Here is a 25,984-nt window from a genome sequence, read left to right as displayed (position 1 = left end):
AGTGAAGAATCATGAACTCAGGTATAACATTGCGGTTGACCCGAAAGTGTTACTCACATGTTCTCATTTTTATGTCTTTAGTTGAAAAGGATACTTCAACCCCCACAAAATACAAGGCCACTACAAGGTTACAAATTAATTGAATCGCCTAGAGAATTGATAACGGTGGTTGAAACTATTAAACCCTTTCGCAACTGAAAAAGAAAACGGCAAGAAATTAAAGCGACCTGCTATGCGTTTCTTCTTCCTGCTCCTTCCATACCCCTTTGTCACTACAGTTCCCAGGCAAGCTTTGCAAATCCAGCAAGAAACATTTTGAACAGGTGGTTTGAAAAGACTGAAATAACAGGAGCATTTGAACTTAATTGAACTTCAAGGCATAGTCTACAAAACGAAATAAACGAAAAAAATTATGAACCTGAGTAACAAAAATCGTAACCATAATTGGGGTCAAGAAAGCTCCAAAAGGCAAACACACTCAATATGAGGAGTGTGAGGGAACATGTCAACTGGCTGTATGCTCTTCAGCTTGTAACAGCCTTCTATACCTTTCTCTGTCTGCATAAAGTTTTTGGTAGGTCATACAACTGAATTGAGTATCCAAAAAAAATAAGAATCAAGGGTGAAAAAGCAGATACATACCACACCATGACAGAGATAATCAAGGTCGCGTGCACATGTGGCAGGATTACATGATACATAAACTATTCGTTGTGCCTTAAGCTTTAGAAGAAATCTGATCAACTTCATGTGCATTCCTGGACGGTTTGGATCTGTATGATTCAGCACATCAAAACACGGTCAGGGGCAAAACGCTGTATATTCTGATTAAGGTCATATGTCAAGCCAACCATCCACTAGGAAATACCAAAAACCTTCTTTCATTCTATACCAAAAAAATTGTTAGCCATAAACGTATTTCTTTTTTTTTTTCAAAATCATTTTGCCTCGTTAATCATAAAGCTTATCATTAATCGTAAACCTATTTCCTATGCTTCAAATTCATTTGACGAACAGAAGGTTTATTATTTGGTCCAAAAGATTAGTGAACCTAGGTGAATTAAGGCAGTAAGAAAAACATAACCTGAAATAACTATGTCTGGCTTAGGAAAATTGTTCCCAAAACTTTCATCAATTTTGTTAAGATCCCCTTGAATAAATGTGGCATTCTGGATGCCATTAAGCTTGGCATTCAGACAAGCATCTGCAATGGCTTGAGGAATTATTTCATATCCATAAACATGTTTGGCCCTGCACAAATCAGGCAAAGCCAAATGTCAGATTTGAATACAACATTTATAAAAAATGAACAGTAGATAATTACCTTCTGGCGAGTGTCAAACCAATGGTGCCAGTCCCACAAAACAGGTCAAGAACGACCTCTGAGCCATCTCCTCTGAGACCAGCACAATCTTCTATGAGTTTATATAAAACCTCTGCCTAAAGCATTTAAAGATTTTTGGCATTTAATTTCACGGATAGTATTCACAAGGAAAGTATCAAGCAATTCAATATGAAAGCAAGCATCAGCTGATGAGGCGTTAAATTTCTGTCACATTGCATACCTGGTGAGTATTTGTTTGGAAGAACGAGTTTGCCGATATTTGAAAGGTAAGCCCTCTTAAGTTCTCCGTGATGCTAGATTTGCCATACAAAGTGTATTCCATCTCCCCAAGAGATGTGTTACCAACAGAAGTATTTACATTGTTCATGATACTTACCTATCAGTCATAAGAAGATGACTTAAGAGATTGAAAAAAATTAAAGGATAAAAAATTAAGTACAAATTGATGAGTAGAAAAAAAAAATTGAATGGCAGACTGACAATAAAAGATATGACAGACAAATGCAAACATGATTCAGGAGTAAAATGCATAACATTTTCACATACCTTTTGTTTTGTTTTGTTTTTGTTTTTGTTTTTTTTGGAACAAAAGAAGCTAGAATTGATATCTTATTAATCAAAATATAGCTTTTTAGGAGACAGTAAAAAATGAAATGCTACAATTGTTCTAGGCATCTTATATGGTACAGTAGCTACACAATCTAAAAAAAATAAGAAATTGGGGCTTCCCAACGAGAGAGCATTAGCAACACAATGACACAAAAAAGTGCATAAACAATCAGCATTGTGAGTCATGATCACTGAAGGATTAAAAGCAACAAAAATCTAGGAATTAGTAGAAAGTTACAACAATTCCTCTATTGAAGATTGCCAACCTTAGATGCAAGCTAATGAGTTCTTGTGATAATGAAAATATTCTATCACATGTATAATCAGTTCACTGACTTTCTTATCAAACTAAGCAGCAAGCTACTGCAGCACTCATAGAAAAAGTGAAATAAAAAATAGATTATTATAAATAAACCCAATCCTAGACATGTATTTATAAAAAAACCCACACACTATTTAAACATAGAAACACACCCAAAATCAACCCCAAAATCAACAATTGTATATTTTTTGGGTGTGTTTATAAATGGGTTTTGAGTGTGTGTAATGATGAGTTTTGGGTGTGTTTATAAAGTGTTTTGGGTGTTGGGTTTTTTTATAATTTCAGCCCCCATTTTGGGTGTTTTAGTGAAACCCCCAATAAAAAACAACAAACAGAACCAGATTATCAATTTAAATATGTTCAATAACAAAGGCCGTTTTACTGGTTTTATCATTCACATAAACACAACTGTTTTCACCATGCAACTGACATTCACAAGTTTCCAGTGTGTGGACAAAATGGGTTCAGTCAACCGAACCCATAATACACAGGAAGCAAGCGATGAAACTTAGTACCACCCAAGGGATCATTCTGAGAACCGATCTCAATTATTTCAATTTGACTGGAAAGCTGAAATAGATTATAACCACGTTCAATTAATTGTTACTATGTTATATCCAGTACCAATTAATTTAAACATTGGCCATACAAACCACTTCAGGGATAGCTGATATCTTGCCAAGAAGAGGCTGAAGCAGTTCTGGCTTGTAAGATGAGGTCACAAAATTAACCATAAGTTCAGGAATACCAGTCTTCACATTCCTAGAACACAAATCACAGCCATTACTTAATATGAAAATTTGATCTTCATGAGCTCACAGACAATAATATAAAACTAAACTTTAAATCACTCTATGATATAAAAATGACCCTACGGAGGTCCTGCAGGAAGTGACAGGTAAGTGCACAAAACTACTAGTAAACTACAGAAATGTTACGTATCTTCAAGCTATCATAAACATCTGATGGGTATAGTTACATTTTTTCAAGAAAGTCTCCATGTTAAAAATACACATACAATACAGCCTCCAACAAATGTACTCAAAGGGAAATAAAGTATTTCAATTCTTCCTCTGTTTCTTCATCTACATGATTATGGCTTGAGTTGTAGAGTAAACATTTCCAATTCAGCATCGTCTCATTATATTCAAAAACTTGGTATTTGCCCAGACTCTCCTATAAAGCCATTTGAAGGGTAGAAATCTCTGTTCATGCCCCACACTCATTTTTCAATTCCTTTCATTTTCTCTTTTATTTTTCCCTTTCTTTCTTCCTACCACTTCCCATGAAAAGTTATATTTGAATCATGGTAGTGGATTCATAAATTGCAAGTACATGTGCACAAATGAGTGGCTTCCTTTGTGAGTATGAGAACTACAATTTGCTTACACACGCGCAAGAGCACACACAAACGGAGGATTCCATAAGTTGCAAGTACACTCATGCATATTAGTAGCTTCTTATGTCAGTACAGGACCTACAGCCTGCTTACACACTTGTATGACATATGCATTTATAAGGAAAACAGATTATGGGACATCATACAACTTGCAGTACCTTCCAGTTCTTAGCATTAGATGCTTAAGAAATCCAACATGAGAGTAAACATCATAAGGAGATAGACCTAATTGTGGATCTCTCCAACAGTCTTGAACAGCTGCAAGAACCTATACAACAGCAATGCAAGTCACTGAAGCAGGATAGTAAATTTACTGGTACTAATAAAATATACTGCCAATAAATGAAGCTTAAAGTAGACAAAGAGGAAAAGTTGTGACATAATTGAAAATTTTACATGTTACAACCTGGCCGCTTGACAATGTGAGATTTCTAGTATACAGCTACAGAAGACAATGAATCCTTGATTGGAAACTGCATTGTGCTTGTGCCCACATACAAATTATTATATTGAGATTATGCTAGTGGGATACACAAGAATAAACCTTAAGAAACTACATTATCTTTTTACAGGTATTAATTACATAAATTCCTACTGTTGAGAGAGGCATCGATTGTCATTTTTTGGTTCCCCTAGCAGAATTTTTTTCCTCTTCTCAGGAGTAACTGGAAGGCAACTCTTTCCACAAACTCCTTCATGAGCATGAAATGTTAAAAGACTCCAGTGAAAAATTTAGGTCTCATACATTATCTACTACGAACAGTGATCTTTCATAAACATTCGACATCATTCACTAGTAGAGTGACATCAAAAGCAAAAGAAATGTTGAAAAAGGGATCCTTGAGTTTAATGCTATACGCAAGATAAAGAATCTCAAGGGAGGGAAAAAAATTCCATATATTTTCTACATTTAATAACACAAAGGCCTCAGAAAGTAAAACTGCACAGGAAATATACCATATTGGCCGGCTCACTTTGCAATAAGCACCTGTCAACATTTAGAACCTTATCGAAGAAACCAGGAGCATGCAGTCCCAGGGCATAGTTGTCACTTCCATCTTGTCTGTCCATTAATGATTCTCTAGGTAACCATTTTTGAGAACCAAATGAGAACTCCATCTGCAAAAAAAAGGGGGAAATATCAAAAGATATTTTTAAGTAACAATAAATATTGATATACTTTGCTACAGAGAAAAGTAATTGCATAGTACAAAAGACTTCAAAATTCTTAAAAAATTGTTTTAGAGTGGATTGCAAAGTAAAGTTAAGAATATGCAGAGATGTACATGCTACAGCAGAATACAGCACTCTGGTGCTTTGATTATTAAAGTTGCCTTTGATAAATAGAAATAAGTAGGCTGTGCTAGCTAATATGAGCAACGTTTTCTGAAGCTGATATAAAAGTAAGAGGAAAAACATTGTGGCCATTGCATGTAGCTGAATGAGCAAAAAATTTAACAAGGTTTATGTTATGCACTAGCCTTATTCCTGTAATGAAACTGGATTTCACAGGGAACAATGGGCTTCATGATGCTTTGCGATTCCAGTTCTGTCTGAGAAAACTTTCCAAAATGTATGATCAACTCATGAACTTGGTGCTCCTTAGCTTTGACTTGTGCCTCATAGGACAAATTTTGGGTTTTACATCCTCCACAGTATGAAGCATATTCACAAGGAGCATCCACGAAGTCCCAATGAGGAGAAATTGTCTTTACCTTTGTCACCTGCACTTTCACCCAAGAAAATGTTTTAATCTGAAAAGTTATTAAAAAGTACATGATATAGTTTCTATTGTATTCCCTAGCCTATGAATTGTGTGGGAATGGGAAATCAATCAAAAGTCAAAACCAAATACAAGTTGCACATCATCTCAAGTTATATATAACAGCAACTTATAGCAAAGAAACATTGCTTCTGTTAATGCTATTTCTGTTTTCTTTTCCAAGCCTAACGTCACTCACGGAAAACCTCTATACATATGAACAGGCACATTGGAAAGCAATTATCCTAATACTCAATTCTTATTTTATTTAGTTCAAATAACGAATCTCCAGCAGACCGAAATTAGTGCAATATATCAAGTGATCTGCTTTTCCTTTTTTAGTGTCTTTCATGATCTAGTTTTTCAATGGGTTTCACAATTCGTGCCAAGGAACCATTAGATAGATCACTAAGCTAGAATAATTCAGTAATCCATGCCTCCTATCCTACCAATTTTGTCCTCCACCCACCAATTTAGAAGGAATGTTTAAGCAAGGATTCACAACCATCATAGTTCAATTCACTTCAAAATTAACTGTGACTCAATATACTCACCATCTCGTATTCCTCCTAACTTCGCAACAAAATCAGCAAATAGATAAAAACAACATCACTTATCCATTTCAAAATCAAATGAGAAGTGAGAGCAACACAACTAGCACTAGAAACAAATTCCCACAATCTATATGCTCCACTAAGCTGACACTTTCCCCATTCTCACACCAAAAACATCATACAAGCAAAACCCAAGATTCCTTTTCCTACTCCATTCCAAAACTTTCTCAGAAACCAAACAGAACCCACTACTCGTACCTCAGCATAGTTCCCTTTCCTGCGAGTAACACGCCCAATGAAGCGCTCACCAGGCAGTGCACGGTCACACATGACAACGAACCCAGTGTCAGCAACCTTGCACATACCTTTCCCTTTGAAAGCCAAAGACTCGCAAACCAGTTCCAGAGTCTGGCCTCGCTTTGGGAAATATGAGCTGGGTTTGTCGGTTTTGGGTTGGGCCAGCTCTGAATCTTCCGTGAAATGGGACGGTAGAGAAGCCTGCGAGGTTGAGCTACGGAAGGTTCTGAGCCACGGGCGCATGGTGGTCACGTGCCTCAGGCCGTGGCCCGGCATGGTCGCCATTTTTCGGAGATAGTTCTCGTCTGTGTCGGAGGGAAAAGAAGAAGAAAGAAGACGACGATTGAATGTTAAAAATTCAGGATAGAGGGTATTTTGGGAAGTTTAAAAGAACACAAAGAACGACGACGTTTAAAGAACAAACATATGAGGTTTTAGTCAAACGACGCCGTTTGACGGAATGAAATGACCTTTAAATAGTCCACAACTCCAGCTGCACCAAAACCCTAATATCAGAGAGAAGCGCGCTAACGCACACATAGAGCTTCCATCTCTCTCATTCTCTCTGACGGCAAGAGCAGCTTCTACGATCAACTATGGGTATGCTTTGATAGAGTTTTATTTTCCTCTCTTGTATGGATTTTGGCGATATTTGATTGGTTTGTGACGGTGAGTGTGTGCTGTGCAGGAAAGGTTCACGGATCGCTCGCACGTGCCGGGAAGGTTAGGGGCCAGACCCCAAAGGTTGCCAAGCAAGACAAGAAGAAGAAGCCCAGAGGCCGCGCCCACAAGCGTATGCAGTACAACAGGAGATTCGTCACAGCCGGTAAGCTCATCACTCTCACTTTCTTACATTGATTATTTTATTTTATTTTTTTAATTAGGATTTTTTTGGATTTGATAGCTTTGTTCAATTGAAGTCTGTGGGTTTTGTCTACGGGTATTGAAATGTGATGTTGGTTTTTAATTCTAGTGTTGTTGGATGTGGTATTGGTTGTTTTGGTGTAGCTGTGGATGGAAATATTTTATTTAAGCATGTGTTTGGGGAACACAGGTTTATGATTTGGAGGTACTGATTATACTTTTGGTTCAATTTGCAGTTGTTGGATTCGGAAAGAAGAGGGGGCCTAACTCTTCCGAGAAGTAAGGTTGCTCTGTGGGGACTTTTGCTGGTTTCTTACGAGGCATTAGTTTCATTTTGAAGTACGGATTTTGTAGTCAAACTATGGTTTAGATTTTCTACCGGCTCTGTTTAATTGTTCGGATTGAAAAATGCTTATTAATATGTGCTACTTTTGACCTCATGATTGTGTGCTATTGTTCTTCGTAAGTTTTGATCTGCTCACGCCTCACTGTTCCAATTTTAGAATTGATTTTTGGTATATCTGGTGCCATGCAACCCTTGTATGTGCCTACAAGAAATTACTGATGTTCTCGAATACATGAGGGTTGAAAAGTTAAGGAGTAGTTTGTGTTTCTCATATATCTTAGTTTCATAGATGATATCTTTAGCTTTCGGTTGTTCGCCTCTCACAAGCCATTTGTGACAGTTCCCTTTTCCACAACTGACAACATTGCTCCTATCTTAACAACAGCATCACTGTTTCACTCCCTTCCCATAGACTCTGACCTTGAGTGATATCCTATTTTTCCTTCTCAAGGCGACCTATCTTTTCAGCTCCAATCTTTTAGGTTTAGACTAGCTTCTGGTTCTCTTTTTCTTTTCAGGTCCTAAGTTTTTGAAACAGAGATCTTTGTATTCTGGGTTATCCTCTTCATTTAGTAGAAGAAAATAGTGAAACACATTTCCTCAAATTAGGTGTTCCTTGGTGGAACAAGAGCTAGAGTCAGACCAAAGTACGGCCCTTCCAAAGTTGGCCTTTTAAAGAGACCCTGAATGTAAAACCCAGTTCTAGATGTTGTAGTTAAATAGACGAGTTGGTTTTTGAATAAGAGGTACAAAGAACATGGATTTTGAAGGTTGAACAGGATGAGTATATATGAGGAACAGAGTGATACTTGTGAAATCTGCCTTGATGATTGATCCACATAAGAAGCTGGATGAAATACCAGAGATAAACTTAGTTTCTTGGAACATGATAATTGGAGGCCTTATTATTGACTGGGGCGTTCGAGTCAAGTGGATTAATATTGCTGTAGGTTACGAACATTTAGGGCTGTCTTTACTGCAGGACAGTTTCATTCATGTTCCTTGAGGGTTGGTGTAGATGTTGATACGCAGCTCTTGTGCATTGGTTTACCATGTATTGTATGTGTATCTTGGCACCCATCTTTTCTAGAGGGAGATGGATGATGCTGATTGTGATTTTGATGGAACGCCATCAGATTCATAGCGAAGAGAGGGTGTAAAGAAGCGATTTGTTTGGCTGTGGATGTGATGTGAAAAGTAGAGATAGTTTGAGTTGTTGTGGTTTTCTTGATTGTCCTTTGAATAAGACATGGAGGTTGGAATGTTTTAGGAGTGGAAAAGGGCAAGTCCTTTTATGCTGCCAAAGAGGCTTTTGATTCTATTGTAAGCAACTAGAATTGAGGTGGGTAGGAGTTGGAGGGTGGTTATGGAGACAACATCATAGCCTCTTGTTTTTAAACCTTTTTATTGAAAAATAAATAAATTGTTTTTGTTGTTTTAAACATTTTTACGAGGCAAAGCTCGGAGAATCCAACCCTTGCTGCATATGACTATGTATATTTCAGAGCCGTATTCCAGTACTTCCTTAAGGTTGACTTAGATGAAAATATTCTCATACGGAGCCAATGAGAGTCCAATTGTCAAATGTTGAGTTTCTCAACGTGTTGTCCAGTAACGTTTACTTCATGATAAGATAAACGTTTAATATCAAAGGAAAAGACAAGAAGAAAAGAGAAAAAGCCTTGAGGCCTGCCAATTGATATGTCGTTGTTCACACAGCCGTTTCGCTTATCAGTCATTTCGTAAAGGAATACAAAAGAGACAGAGAAACCAAAAACCACCACCTTTTAGCAAAAATTGAATCGAATAAAAATATTCCCACACATGATGTGATTCTCTTTATTTGGAGTAATTTTTGCATATTTCGGGTACACCAGGTTATACAAGGGGCATGTCGAAATATTTTGTTTTTATTTTTAAAAAGCAGTGCAGTAAGTTGGAGATGTATTTAGTTGGGGTTAAAGACTCGTATAATTGGTAACAAAGGTTCTAATTAAAATTACTGATAACATTCCTATGAGGGTTCTTCTTAAATTTGTTATAGATGGGTTTGGGCAAGTTTTAATATAAAAATTCAAAGATTTTATTTGAACAAAAAGGAAAGAAAAAAAAAAATCAAAGGAATTTTGGAAAGAATTAAGGGAAACTGAGAAAGTGGAACCAATTGATTGACATAGCAAACTAGCCAGAGCCCTAACACGTGCACAAAGAAGAAGCCACAAAACACACACAAACGCAGGAAGAAAACATTAAAACACAAGGCATAAGACCGCGTATTTGCCTTTGCCTTGCTTTCCCCAAACTCCAAAACGACCAAAACAAAACAAAATCCCCCAAGACACCCTCCTCGGTTTTTCCACCACCCTCATACACTCTCTGTTTGTCACTCTCTCTCTCTCTCTCTCTCTCTCTCTCTTGAATGCTTCAGTTTTACTTTTCTCTTCCTACCTTTTTTTAAAGTTTCAAACAGCCCACGGGACATATAAAAACAGAGAGGAAACAGAGCCCCTTAAACCTCTCTCTCTCTCATCACAAACAAAGCACAAATTCATTCCCTCGTTCATTCAATGGAAGCCAGCGCAACTCAACACAATTGAAGTGACAAAAGTGTGAACCGATCTGCTTTGGTTCCTCAAACGTATCTGGCATTTACTCAGCCACAAATAGCCCTGTTTGTGCAACGCACATGGTAATAATAGATTCTTCCCCGTTTCGTTTTTTCCTTTTTTTGTCTCTCTCTGTCACCATGTTGCATGTTTATTCATATTTGCCAAGAAGATGGGAATATTAGCTTGTGATTTGAATTCTGATCCGAAACTTTCCTGTTCTTGCCTAGAGCCTTGTGTTTAACGAATCTCATGTTTGGCAAAAGGACTGATGTTCTTGACTTATTGATGTGATCTTGATCTGGTTGAATCTGTGATGCATTATGGGCTTCCGTTGTTGCATATGTTTGAAAACCCATACCGCAAAAACCAAACTTTCTTCATTATTCTTATTGTAAAGTGCTATTTCAGAATCTGGGGGAATTCAAATTTAAAAAACGGGTGTTGCTGAATCAGATGTTTTTCAGACCAAAAAAATAAATCAGACGTTTTGAAAATTACATAACCCAGAACTTGAATTTGAATATTTTTTTTCTTTGCTGACAGTTGGGTTTGATTGAGATTTGAATCAAGATGCAGTCAAGGGTGGTGGCATTGGAGGAAGGCAAGGACCCTGCTACTGCATTTAAATCCAGCCATGCTAGGGCCTTGCCTTTGAGACTAGTTCAATTTCTTGTGATGTTTGTAGTTCTGGGTATCGGGGTTTCGATTTTGAGTATGCACACGATTCGGTTTTTTGGAGTTCAACATGTGGCTCCAACAGCACCATCCACTATTAGGCCTTGCTTTGAAGAGCCAAGCAGTTTAGAAAGCCGGATTAGACCTCCATCTAATCTGTTGCACGCCATGAATGACACAGAGTTGCTGTGGCTGGCTTCATCTGCTCCTCAAATAAACGACTATCCTTTTAAAAGAGTTCCCAAGATTGCTTTCATGTTCTTAACTAAGGGACCATTGCCAATGGAGCCTCTTTGGGAGCGGTTTTTTAAAGGACACGAAGGGCTTTACTCAATCTACGTCCATTCACTGCCATCTTATAATCCTAACTTCTCGCCTTCGTCAGTGTTTCACAAGAGACAAATCCCAAGCCAGGTATCTTAAGTCATTTCATAATTATTACTAGTGCTCCTACATGCTTTTTGACAGTTCTCTAGAATGATTCTTACCCAGATTTTCTTAATGGCGTTCCTCTCATTGAATTTGTTTCATGCATTTGGTGTGCATCTTGTGAGATGGTGCCCTATTTGTGGTTTAATAATTAGGGGAAGTGTAAACTTGCCAATAATGAAAATGACTTGATCAATAGAGCCAGAATAATTTCTCCAGTCTCTCAGCTGTCAAAATCTGTCCTTTAGGTTGTACACTGGGTTATGAAGATTGTATGCTGATGTACTTTGCATTGTATATTTAAAAGGAATACTTTTGAATTTTTCATTTAAAAGGTATTGAAGGATGAGCTCCTGCAGCCCATGTATGATCTAGAAATCTTTATTTGCTGTTCTTATGTTGTTTCAATTCTGTAAGCTTTTAACTTTCCCAACTTTGATCAAATAAAAAGACCTTGTCTGAATCATATGTCAATTCTTGCCATGTATTGGTGTTGGTTAGGAGCATTCTGTGACCATCCTTGTACAGCGCGCATTTTGCTTCCACATTTACCAACGTCTATGCACTGCAATGGAGTATCTAGTGAGAGTAATAAGTTCATTGATCAGTAGGGAACGTGTTTCGGTTACAGAAAAGGGCACTTGATTATCAAACATTAGATACCTTTATGTATACACAGAAACAATTTCTCTGACATGCCTCTTTCCTACATTTAGCACTTTATATTGACAACATTAGAACATTTATTTTTTAACTTGGTTAATTTTATGGCAGCCAATTCTTTGACAAGATTCGGGCACCTCAATAATTTTCTATGGCATCTTAAGCATATTTTTTGGAACTTGTTCTCTTGTATTAAGACCTGTGACCATTTATATTCTATGATTCAGGTAGCAGAGTGGGGAGAGATGAGTATGTGTGATGCTGAGAGGAGACTCCTAGCTAATGCGTTGCTCGACATCTCAAATGAATGGTTTGTCCTCCTTTCTGAGGCATGTATTCCTCTCTACAACTTAAGCATTGTATATCACTACCTATCAAGATCCAGGTACAGCTTTATGGGTTCATTTGATGAAATTGGACCATACGGGAGAGGACGCTATGACGAACGCATGGCTCCTTTGGTCAATCTCACTGAGTGGCGTAAAGGGTCTCAGTGGTTTGAGATTAATCGGAAACTTGCAGTTAGGATTGTAGGAGACACAACTTACTACCCTAAGTTCAGAGACTTTTGCAAACCAGCATGTTATGTGGATGAGCACTACTTTCAGACAATGCTTAGCATCGAGACTCCACATCTTTTGGCAAACAGGACCCTTACTTACGTGGACTGGTCAAGAGGTGGTGCTCATCCAGCTACATTCGGCAAAGCTGATATTACAGAGGAGTTCTTCAAGAAAATTGCTGGAAGTGACACATGTCTTTACAACAACCAGCCAACCTCACTCTGTTTTCTTTTTGCAAGAAAGTTTGCCCCAAGTGCTTTGGAACCTCTATTAGAATTAGCATCCAAAGTATTTGGATTTTGACATATCATTGGCTTCTAAACTGCATGTTTGGCGAAGTTCTGATTGGAGCATGCGAGTGTAGTTTTGAGTTAACCCCAGACCTGTCTGCTGAGATTGATTCCTTTTTACCCAAATTCAATAGGTTTTTTGAAACTTAATGTTAAAGCATATTGTATGTATAGAAAAATAGGACCTAAAAAGTAGCATCTTAGAAATTTTTCTGGTACAATAATGATTTATATTCATATCTGGTGGGGAATTGATTGAATGTAGTTCTACTGAATCATATTTCATTCAATAAATATCCTGACCTATTTCTTTTTCTATTTCTGAAATTTTCTTACTCCATTTCTAGTACTTAAAAAACAATCTCCTGATTCAATGCCACCTTGAAGTTTGGGTTTTTTATTTTTATGAAGCCGTGGGGAATTCGGATGCAAAGATAATTGCTCTTGATTACTTGATATATCTCAACATAGTTTACATTACATAGGAGATAAAATATATTGAAAAGATTAACCTCCCCTCTAACTCTCTCTATTTAAACCTCATTAACGAAATGCCTGCAGCCTAGAGAAAAACAAAATAGTCACTTGTGTAATAATAGTATGTCTACAAGTTTGAGCCCTTCATGTAGAATCCCTTCTAGTGCAGGGGCCTCTATAATGGTCTGAGGCAAAATGCTCATCGTTGTACAATTTCTGAACTCTCATCACGGAAAGAGGAAGACCATCAGTTTAGAAAGAGAGGACCAAGACGTTACCCAAAAAACACTGTAGATCTTATTATCAGCAAATGCGTGTATCGTGGAGCATCATCCAATTTATTTGACAAATATGATCTCAAAATTACCACATCAATGAGAGCTAAACCTTGGTATATTTGTGTATAATTTACCTGGGAAAGAATCATTTTAGTGCACAGTTGCTGCAATATGAATCTCATCCTCCAATACTCAATGACGACTTGGTAATGTTTGAACCAAAAAATTAGTCACGAAGCCCTTTATAATTCATCATGGTATTCTTGTGCTGGCAAAGGAACTTCCTGTTGGAGTTCAAGCAAATACCTAATAGCCAAAGAAGCGTGAAGTGCAGCACCAAAAGGAAGTGCATCTTCATTTATTTGGAAGTGAGGTGAATGTGGCATATGCAGAGGTCCAAGTTTGTCATCTGCCATTCCAAGCAAGAAAAAGTATCCAGGTATTGCCTCTTGGTAATATGCAAAATCCTCAGATCCCATCAATGGTTGATGGTCTTTGACTCTGTGGATGCCAAGCATATCTCCAGCTACATTCCGGAAGTGTTCGTGCAGGTCCTTATGGTTTATGGTCGGGGGTGACAAAGGTTTCTCATCTTCAAGGAAATTGACAGTTGCACTGCACCTTTGTACAGAAGCTTGTCCCATTATGACCTATCAAAAGAAGCAAATCAGATTTTTGTTGCCAAAGTTTTGGAATGTGTGGTTGTTTGTATAAGAAGAAAAACTATTTACACAGCACTTAAAGACGAAACCAAAATGGCCCTCAACAAAGTATCAATATGAAAATAATTAAGTACTGAACTAATTATTTTCTTTGAATATATTCAAGAAAACAAAGAAATCAATCAATCCTTTCATAATATACATATTACATGTGTGATTTGACTGACCTCCTTAATGCGCTGCTTGAGTTGCATTAAGCTCTCCCTTGTAAAGGCACGGAAAGTGCCACCAATTCTGACAGAATCTGGAATAACATTGAATGCATCACCTCCTTGAAATTTTCCAACCGTGACTACCTGAAAATATATGCTTTAGTTGATTTGAGAGCATTTACAAAATAAATAACGTTGCTAATCATGAATTAAGGAAGCCAATACTTTATGCAAATGCACTAAGTTCTAACAGGAGCAGCACAAATGACATGAATTTCCAAAGGATAGGATTATTGGAGGATAAGAAATTGGTGAACAAAATATTTGAAAGTTGACGCTAGAGTATAAGATTCCTTCAGTTCTCTTCAAGAGAAGTTCAATAATATTTGATAATACTCTTGCATCATCAGAGAGTAATTAAATATCTGATGTCTGACCACCCCTTATAGCCTCCCATATTTGAAAATGAAAAATGAGGTTTTTCTCTTCCTCTCATTTCCTCTTCAATCTTCATTAATGGCTGTAGGTGGGACAGGTCTGTGATTTTAATCTACTTCCGAATACCTTAAGTATCGTTCGGTCTTCCTGCAACACCCACCCCACCATAAAAAGGAAAGCTCTTCCTCTGTATCTCAATGTTGCCATTTTCCTTATCACAAAGTTTATTTCTATACAACCAAAGACTGTAGAACAATGCAGTTGGGATAGTTTCAGACAGTCACTACTATGTTAGACTGCACACCAAAATGCAGAACACCACTGTAATAACTAGTGCTGCAGTCATTTTACAAAGGGATCAATCTAAAGTAGGTGCTCAGTTATCATTGTTTAACAAAAGCAAGCAGCAAGCAGTGCCATCTATATTCCAATCAAGTTATCGAAATTTTTCAGTGAGAACGGACAAGTGTAAACAATCTAAGTAAGAACCCAAACAAGGAATCAATACTCCATAGAAACTGTAATAAGATTGGTTCACACTACATAAGAATGTAACAGGTTTTACCTGTGAGTCAAGTGGATCAGCTTCACGTGAAACAAGATGTTGCAAGCTGACAATCACATTTGACGCTGCCAGTATCGGGTCAATTGCATGCTGAGGAATGGCTGCATGACCGCCTTTTCCACTTATTGTGGCTTCAAAGAAGCCACTTCCTGCAAAAAAGGGACCAGGTCTGGAGGCCACTTCAGCTATAGGTACGCGGTTTGCAACATGCAACCCAAAAATAGCATTAACATTCTCTAATGCTCCACCATCTATCATTTTCTTAGCCCCTGCTCCTCCTTCCTCTGCTGGTTGAAATAGAAGAACAACTGTTCCCTGTTAAGACAACAATATTTGGATGATATCAGGCATCCAGAAAATAACTATCTTATGAGAATAATAAAATTCGCAATAGCCTATGAAGCCGTTTATACATGTTATCCATATAAAATACATATAATTTCTCCTATGCAGACGTCCGGAAGTTATTAGTGTGTGGACACCATGTATTTTCTACTACCCCTCCCTGCTTTCCTCCTTGTTTACAATGGCAATGCATGGACAAAAGCTTTTTCCTAATCCCCTAATTCTTGTATGTAATTTTTACCAATTAAAGTCAGGAGTGTTGTAGAGTAACTAGTGAACAACAACAGAATGTAATATTTTCTAAAAAATGAATGAAACATTAACTACAAGTTCAACAAAACAAACCTGTAAATCTTTCTCATGTTCTTTAAGGATCTTTGCCCCACCAAGAAGCATTGCAACATGAGCATCATGCCCACATGCGTGCATTTTCCCAGGAACTTTACTCTTGTGCTCCCACTCCACCATTTCCTATAAAAACATTTGATCAAGTTCAGAACAAAAGGATGGGAATGGGGTTTCAGGCTTTTATAAATTCATAATAACCAAACCTGCATAGCCAGAGCATCCATATCAGCTCTTATTGCAACAAAAGGCGGTTTTCCGGTGCCAATGAACCCTACAACACCTGTAACCGCAATTGGGTATTTATAGTCAATACCCATTTTATCCAATTCTGCTCTGACCAGCTTACTGGTTTCAAATTCCTCATAACCCAGTTCTGGGTTTTCATGTATTTTCCTTCTGATTCCCAACATCCAATCAAACACTTGAGGTTTCTGGGCAAAATCAAGTAACTTGAAGGGGATTTCTGAGAGCCCATTTGAGCTCACAGAGGAACTTGTGAATATAGTTGTTGGACCAAACACAAAAAGGACCATAATCAAAGAGACTTGCATGTGGAACTCCATGATCTTTCTGAAACTGAAAGCTTGGCTGATGATTGAAAGTACAAGAGAAAGTAAAGAAAGCTAAGTCATATAAAAAAGAGTGCGAGTTTAGCAAAATATGTACAAAAACATTGGAAAATTGGTGGCTGCTTGTGCTGGTCAGACAGACTGCTCAGTCAAACAGCTGCTGTAGGACAAGATATGAGTCAATTTAAGTGTGAAAAATTAAATATATCGGCTCAAAGTTAGTAAGAAATATTGTAAGAGATTAGGATTTTATTTTATATTAGCTATCTTAATCATATCATATCATTAATAAATCATTGAGAATTTAAGCAACGATATAAATTCAAGTCTTTCAACTTCCTTGGCGTGACAAAGGAAAACACCTAAATAATAACTTACACAATGATTAAGGCTCATGACTCAGATTCTTCATGTGCTTGCAGAGGCTTTTGCCACGTCTAGGGGGAAGTAAATAAAAGCTGCTGAATGTCTTGGCAAATATTGGGCTGAATTGTGATCTGGGTTGTAGTGGTCAAGCTAGGCCTTTATCTCTGTTTTGGTTTGGGCTCCGTATTTAACCTCAAGAGAGAAAATCCAACTACTATTATGTCTTCGGCAAAAAATTTGTTTAATCCCATTTGACCAAAAAGAACATATATTTAGGGAGCTGATTTTTCCACTCTTTTATTGTTTTGTTGGAAATTGTATGTTCTCACTCCTCTTTTGCTTACTCTACAAAAAGGAAGTGGGAAAATCAACATCTTATATTTAATCTCATTCGTAGATATGAGCTTAGCCAAGTTGGCTAAATCAAATGTGCTCACTATTATACACCCGAGTTCGAATCCCCTCCCCATAATTTAGATTAGTTTAAAGTAGATTATAGCTTGTATAAAAGAAAACATAAAAAAATCTATCTTGATTCATCAAGTGAAAACTTTACAGTTTTGATTTTTTTTTATTCTCGTAATTTTTGAACCATAATATACCTGACAAGCATAGCATCGAAATTGTTAAAATTTTAAATTGTGAGTATTTTAATCACAAAGTAGCTCAAATGTCAAATTTTTAAATTTTCTCTCTATGGAACATAATGGTTGTAGGGGCTTTTTTTGTTCCAGCAGTTACAGATGGCCCTGGGATGCTGTAAAGAGCAAATAGACGAAGTTGTCCTTCTGCCTGAGTTCAAGAATCAGGCTTCAAGAGTCCTTCGAAAGGTTCGTAGAACCTTAGGAAGCACCTTGGTTTCTTTCACCAACAAAACAAACAGTTGCTTACAGATCAATATTGTGGCTTGGTCTGAGAAGCTTGTGACATGATAGCTGAGCTTTCATGAGTTTAGCATTAAAAAGAGAAAGCTTGGATTCTTATGAGAAACAGAGATTCAAAGTAAGGGAAGAAGAGAATTTGGGAAGATTTTGATGAGGGATGAGAGGGGAAGGTGGAAATAAAGGATAGGTGGCTTGAGTAAATTTCCAGTCGCTTGACGAAAGCTTCGTCGCACTCTTGGATAGTTTGCTTGAAGAGGAAAGAAGAAGATGGTAGAACAAGGCTTGAAATTGAAGGTTCCAGTAGTGAGTGAGGACGCTTGCTCGCTCTGGATATGTTGATCTGCCGAGTAGGAGATGCCCCCTTTTATAGGCCTGGAAGCTCATTCTTCCCAAGAAACCCTAGCTGGTTCTCCCCAAATTTGCCAAGTCTTCTCCTCCATTTCTCTTCTGTTCCTTTGATTCAACCTCTTTTTATGAAATTTCCTTAATCCAAACACACTAGGACAAGATTTTTTGGAGCTATAGAGTCTTCCTGAAAATGGTCTTTGTGGCACCTTCCTATCCTTGACAACGCTCTCCCTTTCTTTCCTTCCATATTTTTTGGCAAGAGTTGGTAAGAGAAAAAAGTGGGTAAAGGTGCTAGTCTGAAGGGTGTTTTACTCCCAGCAACCTGTACACGTGAATTCCCTTTGGTTTTAACGATGGTTTGTCTTGGATTTGACTTTAGTCATGTGTTGGAGGTTTCTTGGGATATTCTCAAGTTGCTGGGCCACTTCCTAAGGTGATGGGCCACTTTTCCTCTCTCATGCTTACCCATATATATGGGCTCGAGTTTTAGTGCTCTCAAGCAGCCCAAAACTTCCACTTATTGGACCATCAATGGGCCTCATGAATACTCGTAACCATTCATACCATAACCCGCTCAGCAAGCCCCAAGTATTTGCGTGATTTGGGCCCACTTAAGCTTGTAGTGTGGCTTGGTACCCAAAATAAAGATTCCGCTTGGTGTCACGTGTTATTTGGAATGCTTGTGCTCAAGCTTCGCCGTATTGTAAAGGGCTATGGCTGAGCCAGATGGCGCTTGACGGGATAATAAGCATGGGTTCGTAGAGCCAGTACATTTTATAGGCTTGTCACAACCTTTCTACGTGGTGGGTTACGTATTTGCTTAGCACGGCATGTGGATTATGACTCATGCAAGTGCACATGACGAACTCTTGTGTACCCAAGTCAGGCTTCTTCCCTAGTTAGGTGTTGTAATGGGCCAGAAATATATTATGCTCAACCTTGGATTTTTTGGGCCCCAACAATAGTTTAAATTGGAAAAAGAGAAATTGTATGTAAACCTCATTCACAAAACACAAATTGTTTTAATTACAAGTAATATCTACTAATGCCAACAAGAACTTGTTAGTCTTTCTCGGATCTGATCTTTGCTTCACCAAGAAGTAAAGGTCCAATTTGTAATTTTATTGAATTTTTGTGCCGTTTTAATAATGCGAAGCACAAAAAAGGTCGTATCAAGCATTAAATAATTGATGGAGTTACAAACTTAACCTTAATTGCAAACTAAAAGAAATAGGAAAATATTCCCTCCTTATCATGCAAGAAAGAGCTCTTACATTTCCATCAATAGTATGACATGTGTGCAAAAGTTTTTCTTTTTGTATTTTTAACGAATTATCTCCGCAATAACAAGAGTTTGATTACAATTATATAAACTACAAGTATTAAAATTATATTTTTTTTTATGTTTTTTACGTAGACCATATAAGTGAAACGTAATATAGAAGGGGAAGAAAAATCAACCTATACCATGCCGGTTGATTCGTTTTTAAAGAAACGTAAAAACCCTTGGCTGTCGTTTGACTCGCGCAGAGACTCTTCTTGGGGAGAGCGCAGGCGAGGTAATTTTCGCAATTCTGATACCCCGCGTCTCCTTGCCCCTTTCTTCCTCGTATTCAATTGGATTGGTATTCGATGATCCTTTGTTTCATATTAGATTTTCATGTTGAAGATTGATGCTTTGTTTGGTTGCGAGAATATATATAAATTCTGAATCTTGATCTCATATTTTTTTATACGTTAAAACTTACAACCCAATTGGGTTTTGGTGCAATTGCTTCTCTTAAACTCATTTATTTCATTAAATTTTGAGTTTTTCTTTTCCTTTTTACTATTTAGATGATCAAGAACTGAACTTGATTATGGAAACATATCGTTGCCCTAACTCGATATGGTTTACATGGAAAATAATGTGTTTGATGAAGTTATGAACTTTATTTTGGTTGCAGAATTTTTAAGGTTTTAAAGTGTGTTCATTGTTTGAATTTCTTGATTTTTCTTTTAAGGATGAACAGTAATCGCGGATAAGACTGTTTTCTTTTATTTCTGTGAAATTTGTTATTGGGTGGCAATACTCTCGATGAACAAGGACCATAGTTCTAGCATGGGATGTGAGATTCTGTAACCATTGGGCTGAAGCCCTGCAATCTGAAGCAAAATCCCTATGGATCTTTATGTTTGTTTTTCTTGTAAGTTAGTCTGAATTTGTTGGCTGATTATTTTATTTTATGTTCACGGAGAGACAAAACAACCATCTATAGTAAATGGGGCTTTTTGTTTGTGTCTGTTTGTGTTTGTGTGTGTGGAGTAATTTTTCTTTTCTTGAACAGTGTTTTTTAAGTATGGAAACTCTTTGGTCATAACATGAACTATTTTGCAATTAGGTCCCTTCCAAGTAGTAAACTGATGATGTTGAAGAGAGCCCTGCAGAATCTGAGAGTACCTTCGGAAAGTAAAAGGAAAAGAAACTCTAGCACGGTATATGATAAAACCTGTGCTATTGATTTGTGTGCAGAAGCATCTGGAGCTCACAGAAAACGAAAGAGAGAACAATTTAGTATCATTGACAAGAACGTTAAGCTTAAAAAGCAGCAAACTGCTAAAGATTCAAATAGCGTGGACAAAAGAGTTGTATCCATGGATTATATCTCACAATTGCCTGATACTGTCATCCATATCATCCTCTCTCTACTTCGTAGTACAAAAGATGCTGCTCGAACCAGTATCTTGTCTAAGAGGTGGAGGGACGTGTGGACCTCTTTCACTGTTTTGACATTCGACCAACGCACGTTTCAAGAACTAGAGGGAGTTCAAAGTATGGAGAACTGTAATAAGGTGTTTATGCAGTTTATTGATAAGTCTCTCCAGAGCCACCTGGATCGTAAGTTAGGTATATATAAATTTGTTCTACATTTAACCACATATGATCCAGCATTGGTTCATCATATGGAACGGTGGTTTGGAATTGCAACTGCAAATAACGCAAAAGAGCTAGGTTTCCATGTTCATGTGAAAGGAACTAGGCCCTACATTTTGCCCAAGAATGTCTTTGCTGCAGAAGGAATAACTGGATTAAGGCTGCAAGGCTGTAAACTTGAAACTTGCAGTATTATAAAGCTTCCTCATCTGCAAAAGCTATATATGCGAAATCTTCGTGTTGATCAACAGATAATTATGAATCTCATTTCCAGCTGCCCTCTAATTGATGATTTGAGACTCATACAATGCTCGGGGTTAAGCTGTTTGGACATTTCAAGTCTTCTTAAACTTGATAGGGTCGAGGTACACTGCTGCAATTTACTCAAGAAGATTGATATTACAGCTCCTAGTCTTCAAGCATTTTGGTATTGCGGGAAGAAACAAGTGTCCTGCAAAATTAACTTGAAAGATTGCGAGTCTCTGAAAAGACTGACACTAGAAGACAGTAGAATGACAAACAACCAGTTTCATGGTCGATTCTTCAGTTTTCCTCTCCTAGAGAAACTGGAGCTAAGTAACTGCCTCAAGTTGACGAATATTAGAATTGGAAGTCATCGGCTGAACAGACTAGTCTTAAGAGGTTGCAAGAATCTAGAGGAAGCTGAGATTGATACTCCAAATCTTCTTTCATTTGAGTATCAGGGTGATAAATTCCCCTTTTCTTTTCTGAATCCTAAGTGTTTGAAGGAGGTCAAGCTTTCATTTGCACCAATGGAAGAAAGGAAGCTCAAACTTAACCCCAAATATGAGCCTCTTTGGTTTCCTAAGTTGCGAGAATTTCTTGGGAAGTTCGACCATAAAGGCTTGAAACTGGTTGTGTGCACCAGTAAGGTAATAGTCTCCCTTTATTGTTAACATTTCTATCTCATTTTCCACATCTCATACATTTTTGCTTACTTTGGCCAATTCAGAATGTCATCATCCATGAAGATTTTGGAGAAATTTTGCTTTCTACATGCGGTGGTCTCAAAATTGAAATGGTCCAATCTTCAGTGGGTACTGAAGAACTATTAGATATTTCATTGCATAAAGGACATCCACAGACCCTATCTATAATGTCATCTTCCAGCAGTGAATTCCCGAAGGTATGGTAGTTTCCTTGCATGCTTTTGCTTATTTCACCAATTACATGATCTGTAATCTGTATAATGTGGATGTCATTTTGTATTATGGACTCCTTGATTTAAAGCCACCATGTTGAGTGAGATTGTGCCATCAGATAATAAAGTGACATTTTGCTTTCGGGCTGTGGTTTTTACTTGAACTGCAGTTGGTACGTGAGAAGATTATCAATAGAAAGGAGGATCCAACCTGCTGCACAAGTAATAATCCCAACAACAAGTGTTGGCGACACTTCTTGAAGGATGCCAAGATGGTGAACTTGAAAGCGGCTAAAGGCAAAAATGACTCTGAGTCGATGGCTTGGTTGAAGTCACGTCCAAATGCTAATGAGATTGCTTGTTTTAGATTGGATTGGAAATCTGACAAAGAGGGTAGGAAGGCGTCCCGCTAAGATCTACATTTAACTTTTATTTCAGTTTTTCATTAAATTTTATATGACCATGAATGAATTCATTTTTGGATCCTATTTGAATATTACTTTTTTGATATTATGTTGGGAGATTATATGACTTATCTATGGCCATTCTTTGGGTTTTCTTTAGATTTCAGCTATCTTCTAAATTATGCTATGGATTAGTTATGTTGTTTGTGGTCATTCTTTATGATCTCCATGATAAATACAGGTGATGGAGATTTCCAAACGGAAAAAGTAAACTTGCAGCTTATAGTTATGTTATTGTGGATGTTTTTTTTATTAGTTCCTTGTAGACAATAGCTTTGTGGGGAGGCTTACCTCGCTCAAACAAGCACGTTATCTGGGTAAATCCTGGGTTACATGTAACACCAGCTAATATTATAAGAATTCTACTATGGCTACAACTTACAAGACATGCGACCTAGGTTTGGGTTTTAAAAATTATCAAGGTATTTATTAGAAGTAAAAATAAAAAACCAAAAGGGTTTTCAAAATGCAAAGTCGATTTTTTACAACTTTTTTGTTTCCTTTTGGTTTCTGCAAGTGTCTTAAGTTTTCAGTTGTTCAGAAAGAAAAGCTGGTAGGAGGTTTTGACTCTCTTTGTACAGAACTTGCTGGTAGTGGAGTGGAGGAATTTTCCTGCAAAACAAGTTAATTGAAAACACAGAATCAGTTTGGACTGTTAATATTGGTAATTGGAGTTGGTGAGCTATGTACCATATTCTTCCTAAGCCCTCACACAAGGCCATCAACTCCACAAAATTATTTGCTGTGTGAGGGGATCATCTGTTGTATGTCTTTGGCAACGAATCACCTGGCCTACTTGCCCACAATCACAAAAGCTGGAAAGCACTAAACGAACGCAAAGCTTTCACACGTACACAATGCAATCGCATTCACAAATCTCTACCAATCGTCACATGAGTGTCAGAAGTAGTGCTCTTATGGCATGTTTACTAATTCATAATTGGATGAGGAGGAATTGAATTGAGCTTGCTCTTGTTTACTAATCCGTAATCAGATGAGGAGGAGTGATAATCTGTATTCCACTGAAGTCATTTACTAAACTATCTGGAATCGGGGTAGGAATGATACTGATTCCCTATAAGTTGTTAACTAAATTCTCATGAATCAGAATTGAAACCAATTTGATTACTAAAATCCCCTTGTTTTAAATAAATTATTTTTTATGTAAATTTTTGTTGGGTTAAAGTGGATGGAAATTTTGGAATTTCAAAAATTATGTAAGGATATAATGGGTAAAAAAAAAATAGATTCATGATGGGCTCCAGGAATTAGAATACCACATTCCACCTAATAGTTCAATTCCTCCAAAATAAGGAGTTGAATTCCTGATTTTGTGTGAGTCTCACTTACATTTTCATTCCTTTGTGTGAGTAAACACAAGAGTAATCCGTAATCAAAATTCAACTACTTATTTTAATTCCCATTACGGATTAGTAAACATGTTAGTTTAATGGTATTGTTCTTTCCAATGTCAGAAGAAACTCCCAAGTTCGAATTTGCTAACTCATTCATCTAACAAAATGAAAGGTCAACCAAGTGGCAATTTCTAATTGAGATGTTATTCCGGATTGTCATCTCATTTTTTTTTTTTTTTAAATCAAGAATCAAGAACTTGATATTGTAATGCATATATGCTTTTCTAGAATAGTGGCTAGCTAGTGATGACCACAACCTTCCTCAATGCGTAAAGAAAAAGCAGAGATTCCTAGTTCCTGCATACATAATGCTAAAATAGAATCAGATACTACTACCCATCAGGTCTCTGTTTGCACTATGCGTTTTGTTCATCTCTCCCCCTAAATTTGCTTTTTCTTCATTATATACCTCTATGTTATCTCATCTCTCTCTCCACCACCAACCATACCCATTCTAGCTTTTTCCTTGCTTTGCTTTTCTCCGTGTTTAGCATTTTGTTCAAACTTTCCCTGAGGCCATGGTAAGCATCTTGTTCTTAGTCACTCGGTTTATTGTTTCCTTGGCACTTAATCATTAATTTTACCCTTTATTTCTTTGCTAGATTGTAAGTATGTTACTGTTGTTTTCAACAAAAACTAGTACTCTGAGTGAGAAAAATTGTATCTAAACATTTGAACAAGGAAAGTTCGTTTAACTTTTTATGTAGGATGGCAAGGAGCTTGCAAGTGGGAAGAAGAAGACCATTGAAATAGGACCATGGGGAGGAAATGGTGGAGCTGATTGGGACGATGGGATCTACAATGGGGTGAGAGAGATCACGCTTGTTTACGGTCATTGCATCGACTCCATTACTGTGGTGTATGATAGAAACGGTAAGCCTGTCAAAGCAGAAACGCATGGTGGTCGCGGAGGTGATCATACTGCTGAGGTACGCTTCGATCCTCGTACTCTTTCTTTTAATCGACAACTTTCGTCCATGAGATTTGAACTCCGGATATCCTCTAACAAAGTGGAGACTGATGCCAATAGAGCAAATGGTCATAGGCTTCAAAGCTCGTACTTCAAAATTAGATAAAGATTGATAGAAAGTGTATCAAATTTGATGATAATTTATTTCATAGAGGCGAGATATCGAGAAAAAAAGATTTTGATTTTGGCCTGACTTTTTTCGTGCAGATAAAGCTTCAGTACCCAGATGAGTTCCTAGTCGGTGTAAGTGGACACTATTGTCCGATGGTGTATGGCGGCGGCCCGATAATCCGGTCACTCAAAGTTCAGAGCAATAGAAGAACATTTGGACCTTATGGAATTGAGGAAGGCACACCCTTTACTTTCACAGTGGATGGAGGCAAAATTGTTGGATTAAAGGGAAGAAATGGATGGTACCTAGATGCCATTGGGTTTCATGTATCCCCTCCCCCAACCAAAAAATTCTTTCAGAGTATTCAGAAGAGTTTTAGAAGGCTTGGGAGCTCGGTTTCAAAACCTTAGACTGCTCAAAGTTGAAAGCATAGACTTAGAGCTCATGGGAGCCCCCATACGAGTTCTTAAAATCACCAAAAGCTCAAAAATATTGCACGTATAATAAGCTACCCTTTCAGCTTGTGATTATTTCTTTCTTTTGGAGGACTCTAAAGCCATTCAAATAATGTTTAGTGTATTCTGTACTATCAATGAAATATTATGTTTCACTAGTGGGTGGCGAAACATGCTTCGATTGTTCTTATCAATTGCTTTGGGTCGATAATCAGACTAAAATAATTGAACAGCAATCTAAAAGGATTCAAGGGAAGGAGCCAAGCATTTTTC

General features: G+C 37.4%; 6 protein-coding genes across 6 annotated transcripts; 4 read left to right on the top strand and 2 right to left on the bottom strand.

The window, feature by feature from the left end:
• Nucleotides 1-6,628, bottom strand: LOC110769896 (RNA methyltransferase family protein). Its single transcript, XM_021973954.2, has 11 exons — nucleotides 6,250-6,628; nucleotides 5,157-5,399; nucleotides 4,633-4,794; nucleotides 3,834-3,943; nucleotides 2,930-3,038; nucleotides 1,566-1,721; nucleotides 1,325-1,440; nucleotides 1,085-1,251; nucleotides 643-773; nucleotides 419-558; nucleotides 1-337 (listed from the first exon to the last, which is right to left on the bottom strand). The coding sequence occupies exons 1-10, from the start codon at nucleotides 6,571-6,573 to the stop codon at nucleotides 451-453; spliced, it is 1,626 nt and encodes a 541-aa protein (XP_021829646.2). The 5' UTR covers nucleotides 6,574-6,628; the 3' UTR covers nucleotides 1-337; nucleotides 419-450.
• A 107-nt stretch (nucleotides 6,629-6,735) lies between these two features.
• Nucleotides 6,736-7,592, top strand: LOC110769898 (small ribosomal subunit protein eS30z/eS30y/eS30x). Its single transcript, XM_021973955.2, has 3 exons — nucleotides 6,736-6,888; nucleotides 6,977-7,114; nucleotides 7,389-7,592. Exons 1-3 carry the CDS (start codon nucleotides 6,885-6,887, stop codon nucleotides 7,433-7,435), a joined length of 189 nt encoding a protein of 62 aa, XP_021829647.1. The 5' UTR covers nucleotides 6,736-6,884; the 3' UTR covers nucleotides 7,436-7,592.
• Nucleotides 7,593-9,776: 2,184 nt separating this feature from the next.
• On the top strand, nucleotides 9,777-13,043 carry LOC110769864 (Core-2/I-branching beta-1,6-N-acetylglucosaminyltransferase family protein). The gene is made up of 3 exons (XM_021973899.2): nucleotides 9,777-10,187; nucleotides 10,651-11,196; nucleotides 12,102-13,043. Exons 2-3 carry the CDS (start codon nucleotides 10,678-10,680, stop codon nucleotides 12,738-12,740), a joined length of 1,158 nt encoding a protein of 385 aa, XP_021829591.1. The 5' UTR covers nucleotides 9,777-10,187; nucleotides 10,651-10,677; the 3' UTR covers nucleotides 12,741-13,043.
• Nucleotides 13,044-13,154: 111 nt separating this feature from the next.
• Nucleotides 13,155-16,816, bottom strand: LOC110769920 (IAA-amino acid hydrolase ILR1-like 4). The gene is made up of 5 exons (XM_021973974.2): nucleotides 16,256-16,816; nucleotides 16,050-16,175; nucleotides 15,360-15,674; nucleotides 14,372-14,500; nucleotides 13,155-14,132 (listed from the first exon to the last, which is right to left on the bottom strand). Exons 1-5 carry the CDS (start codon nucleotides 16,613-16,615, stop codon nucleotides 13,725-13,727), a joined length of 1,338 nt encoding a protein of 445 aa, XP_021829666.1. The 5' UTR covers nucleotides 16,616-16,816; the 3' UTR covers nucleotides 13,155-13,724.
• Nucleotides 16,817-19,645: 2,829 nt separating this feature from the next.
• Nucleotides 19,646-22,858, top strand: LOC110769923 (putative F-box/LRR-repeat protein At3g18150). The gene is made up of 4 exons (XM_021973976.2): nucleotides 19,646-19,778; nucleotides 20,601-22,026; nucleotides 22,107-22,280; nucleotides 22,466-22,858. The coding sequence occupies exons 2-4, from the start codon at nucleotides 20,623-20,625 to the stop codon at nucleotides 22,706-22,708; spliced, it is 1,821 nt and encodes a 606-aa protein (XP_021829668.1). The 5' UTR covers nucleotides 19,646-19,778; nucleotides 20,601-20,622; the 3' UTR covers nucleotides 22,709-22,858.
• Nucleotides 22,859-24,535: 1,677 nt separating this feature from the next.
• On the top strand, nucleotides 24,536-25,869 carry LOC110769916 (Mannose-binding lectin superfamily protein). Its single transcript, XM_021973970.2, has 3 exons — nucleotides 24,536-24,695; nucleotides 24,882-25,103; nucleotides 25,352-25,869. The coding sequence occupies exons 1-3, from the start codon at nucleotides 24,693-24,695 to the stop codon at nucleotides 25,664-25,666; spliced, it is 540 nt and encodes a 179-aa protein (XP_021829662.1). The 5' UTR covers nucleotides 24,536-24,692; the 3' UTR covers nucleotides 25,667-25,869.
• The last annotated feature ends 115 nt before the right edge of the window (nucleotides 25,870-25,984 follow it).

The sequence above is a fragment of the Prunus avium genome, chromosome 3 (assembly GCF_965620075.1).
Source record: "Prunus avium chromosome 3, drPruAviu1.hap1.1, whole genome shotgun sequence".
Classification (NCBI taxonomy): Eukaryota; Viridiplantae; Streptophyta; class Magnoliopsida; order Rosales; family Rosaceae; genus Prunus; species Prunus avium.
Note: the sequence above shows the minus strand (reverse complement) of the source record. Positions and strands in the feature narration are given on the sequence as shown.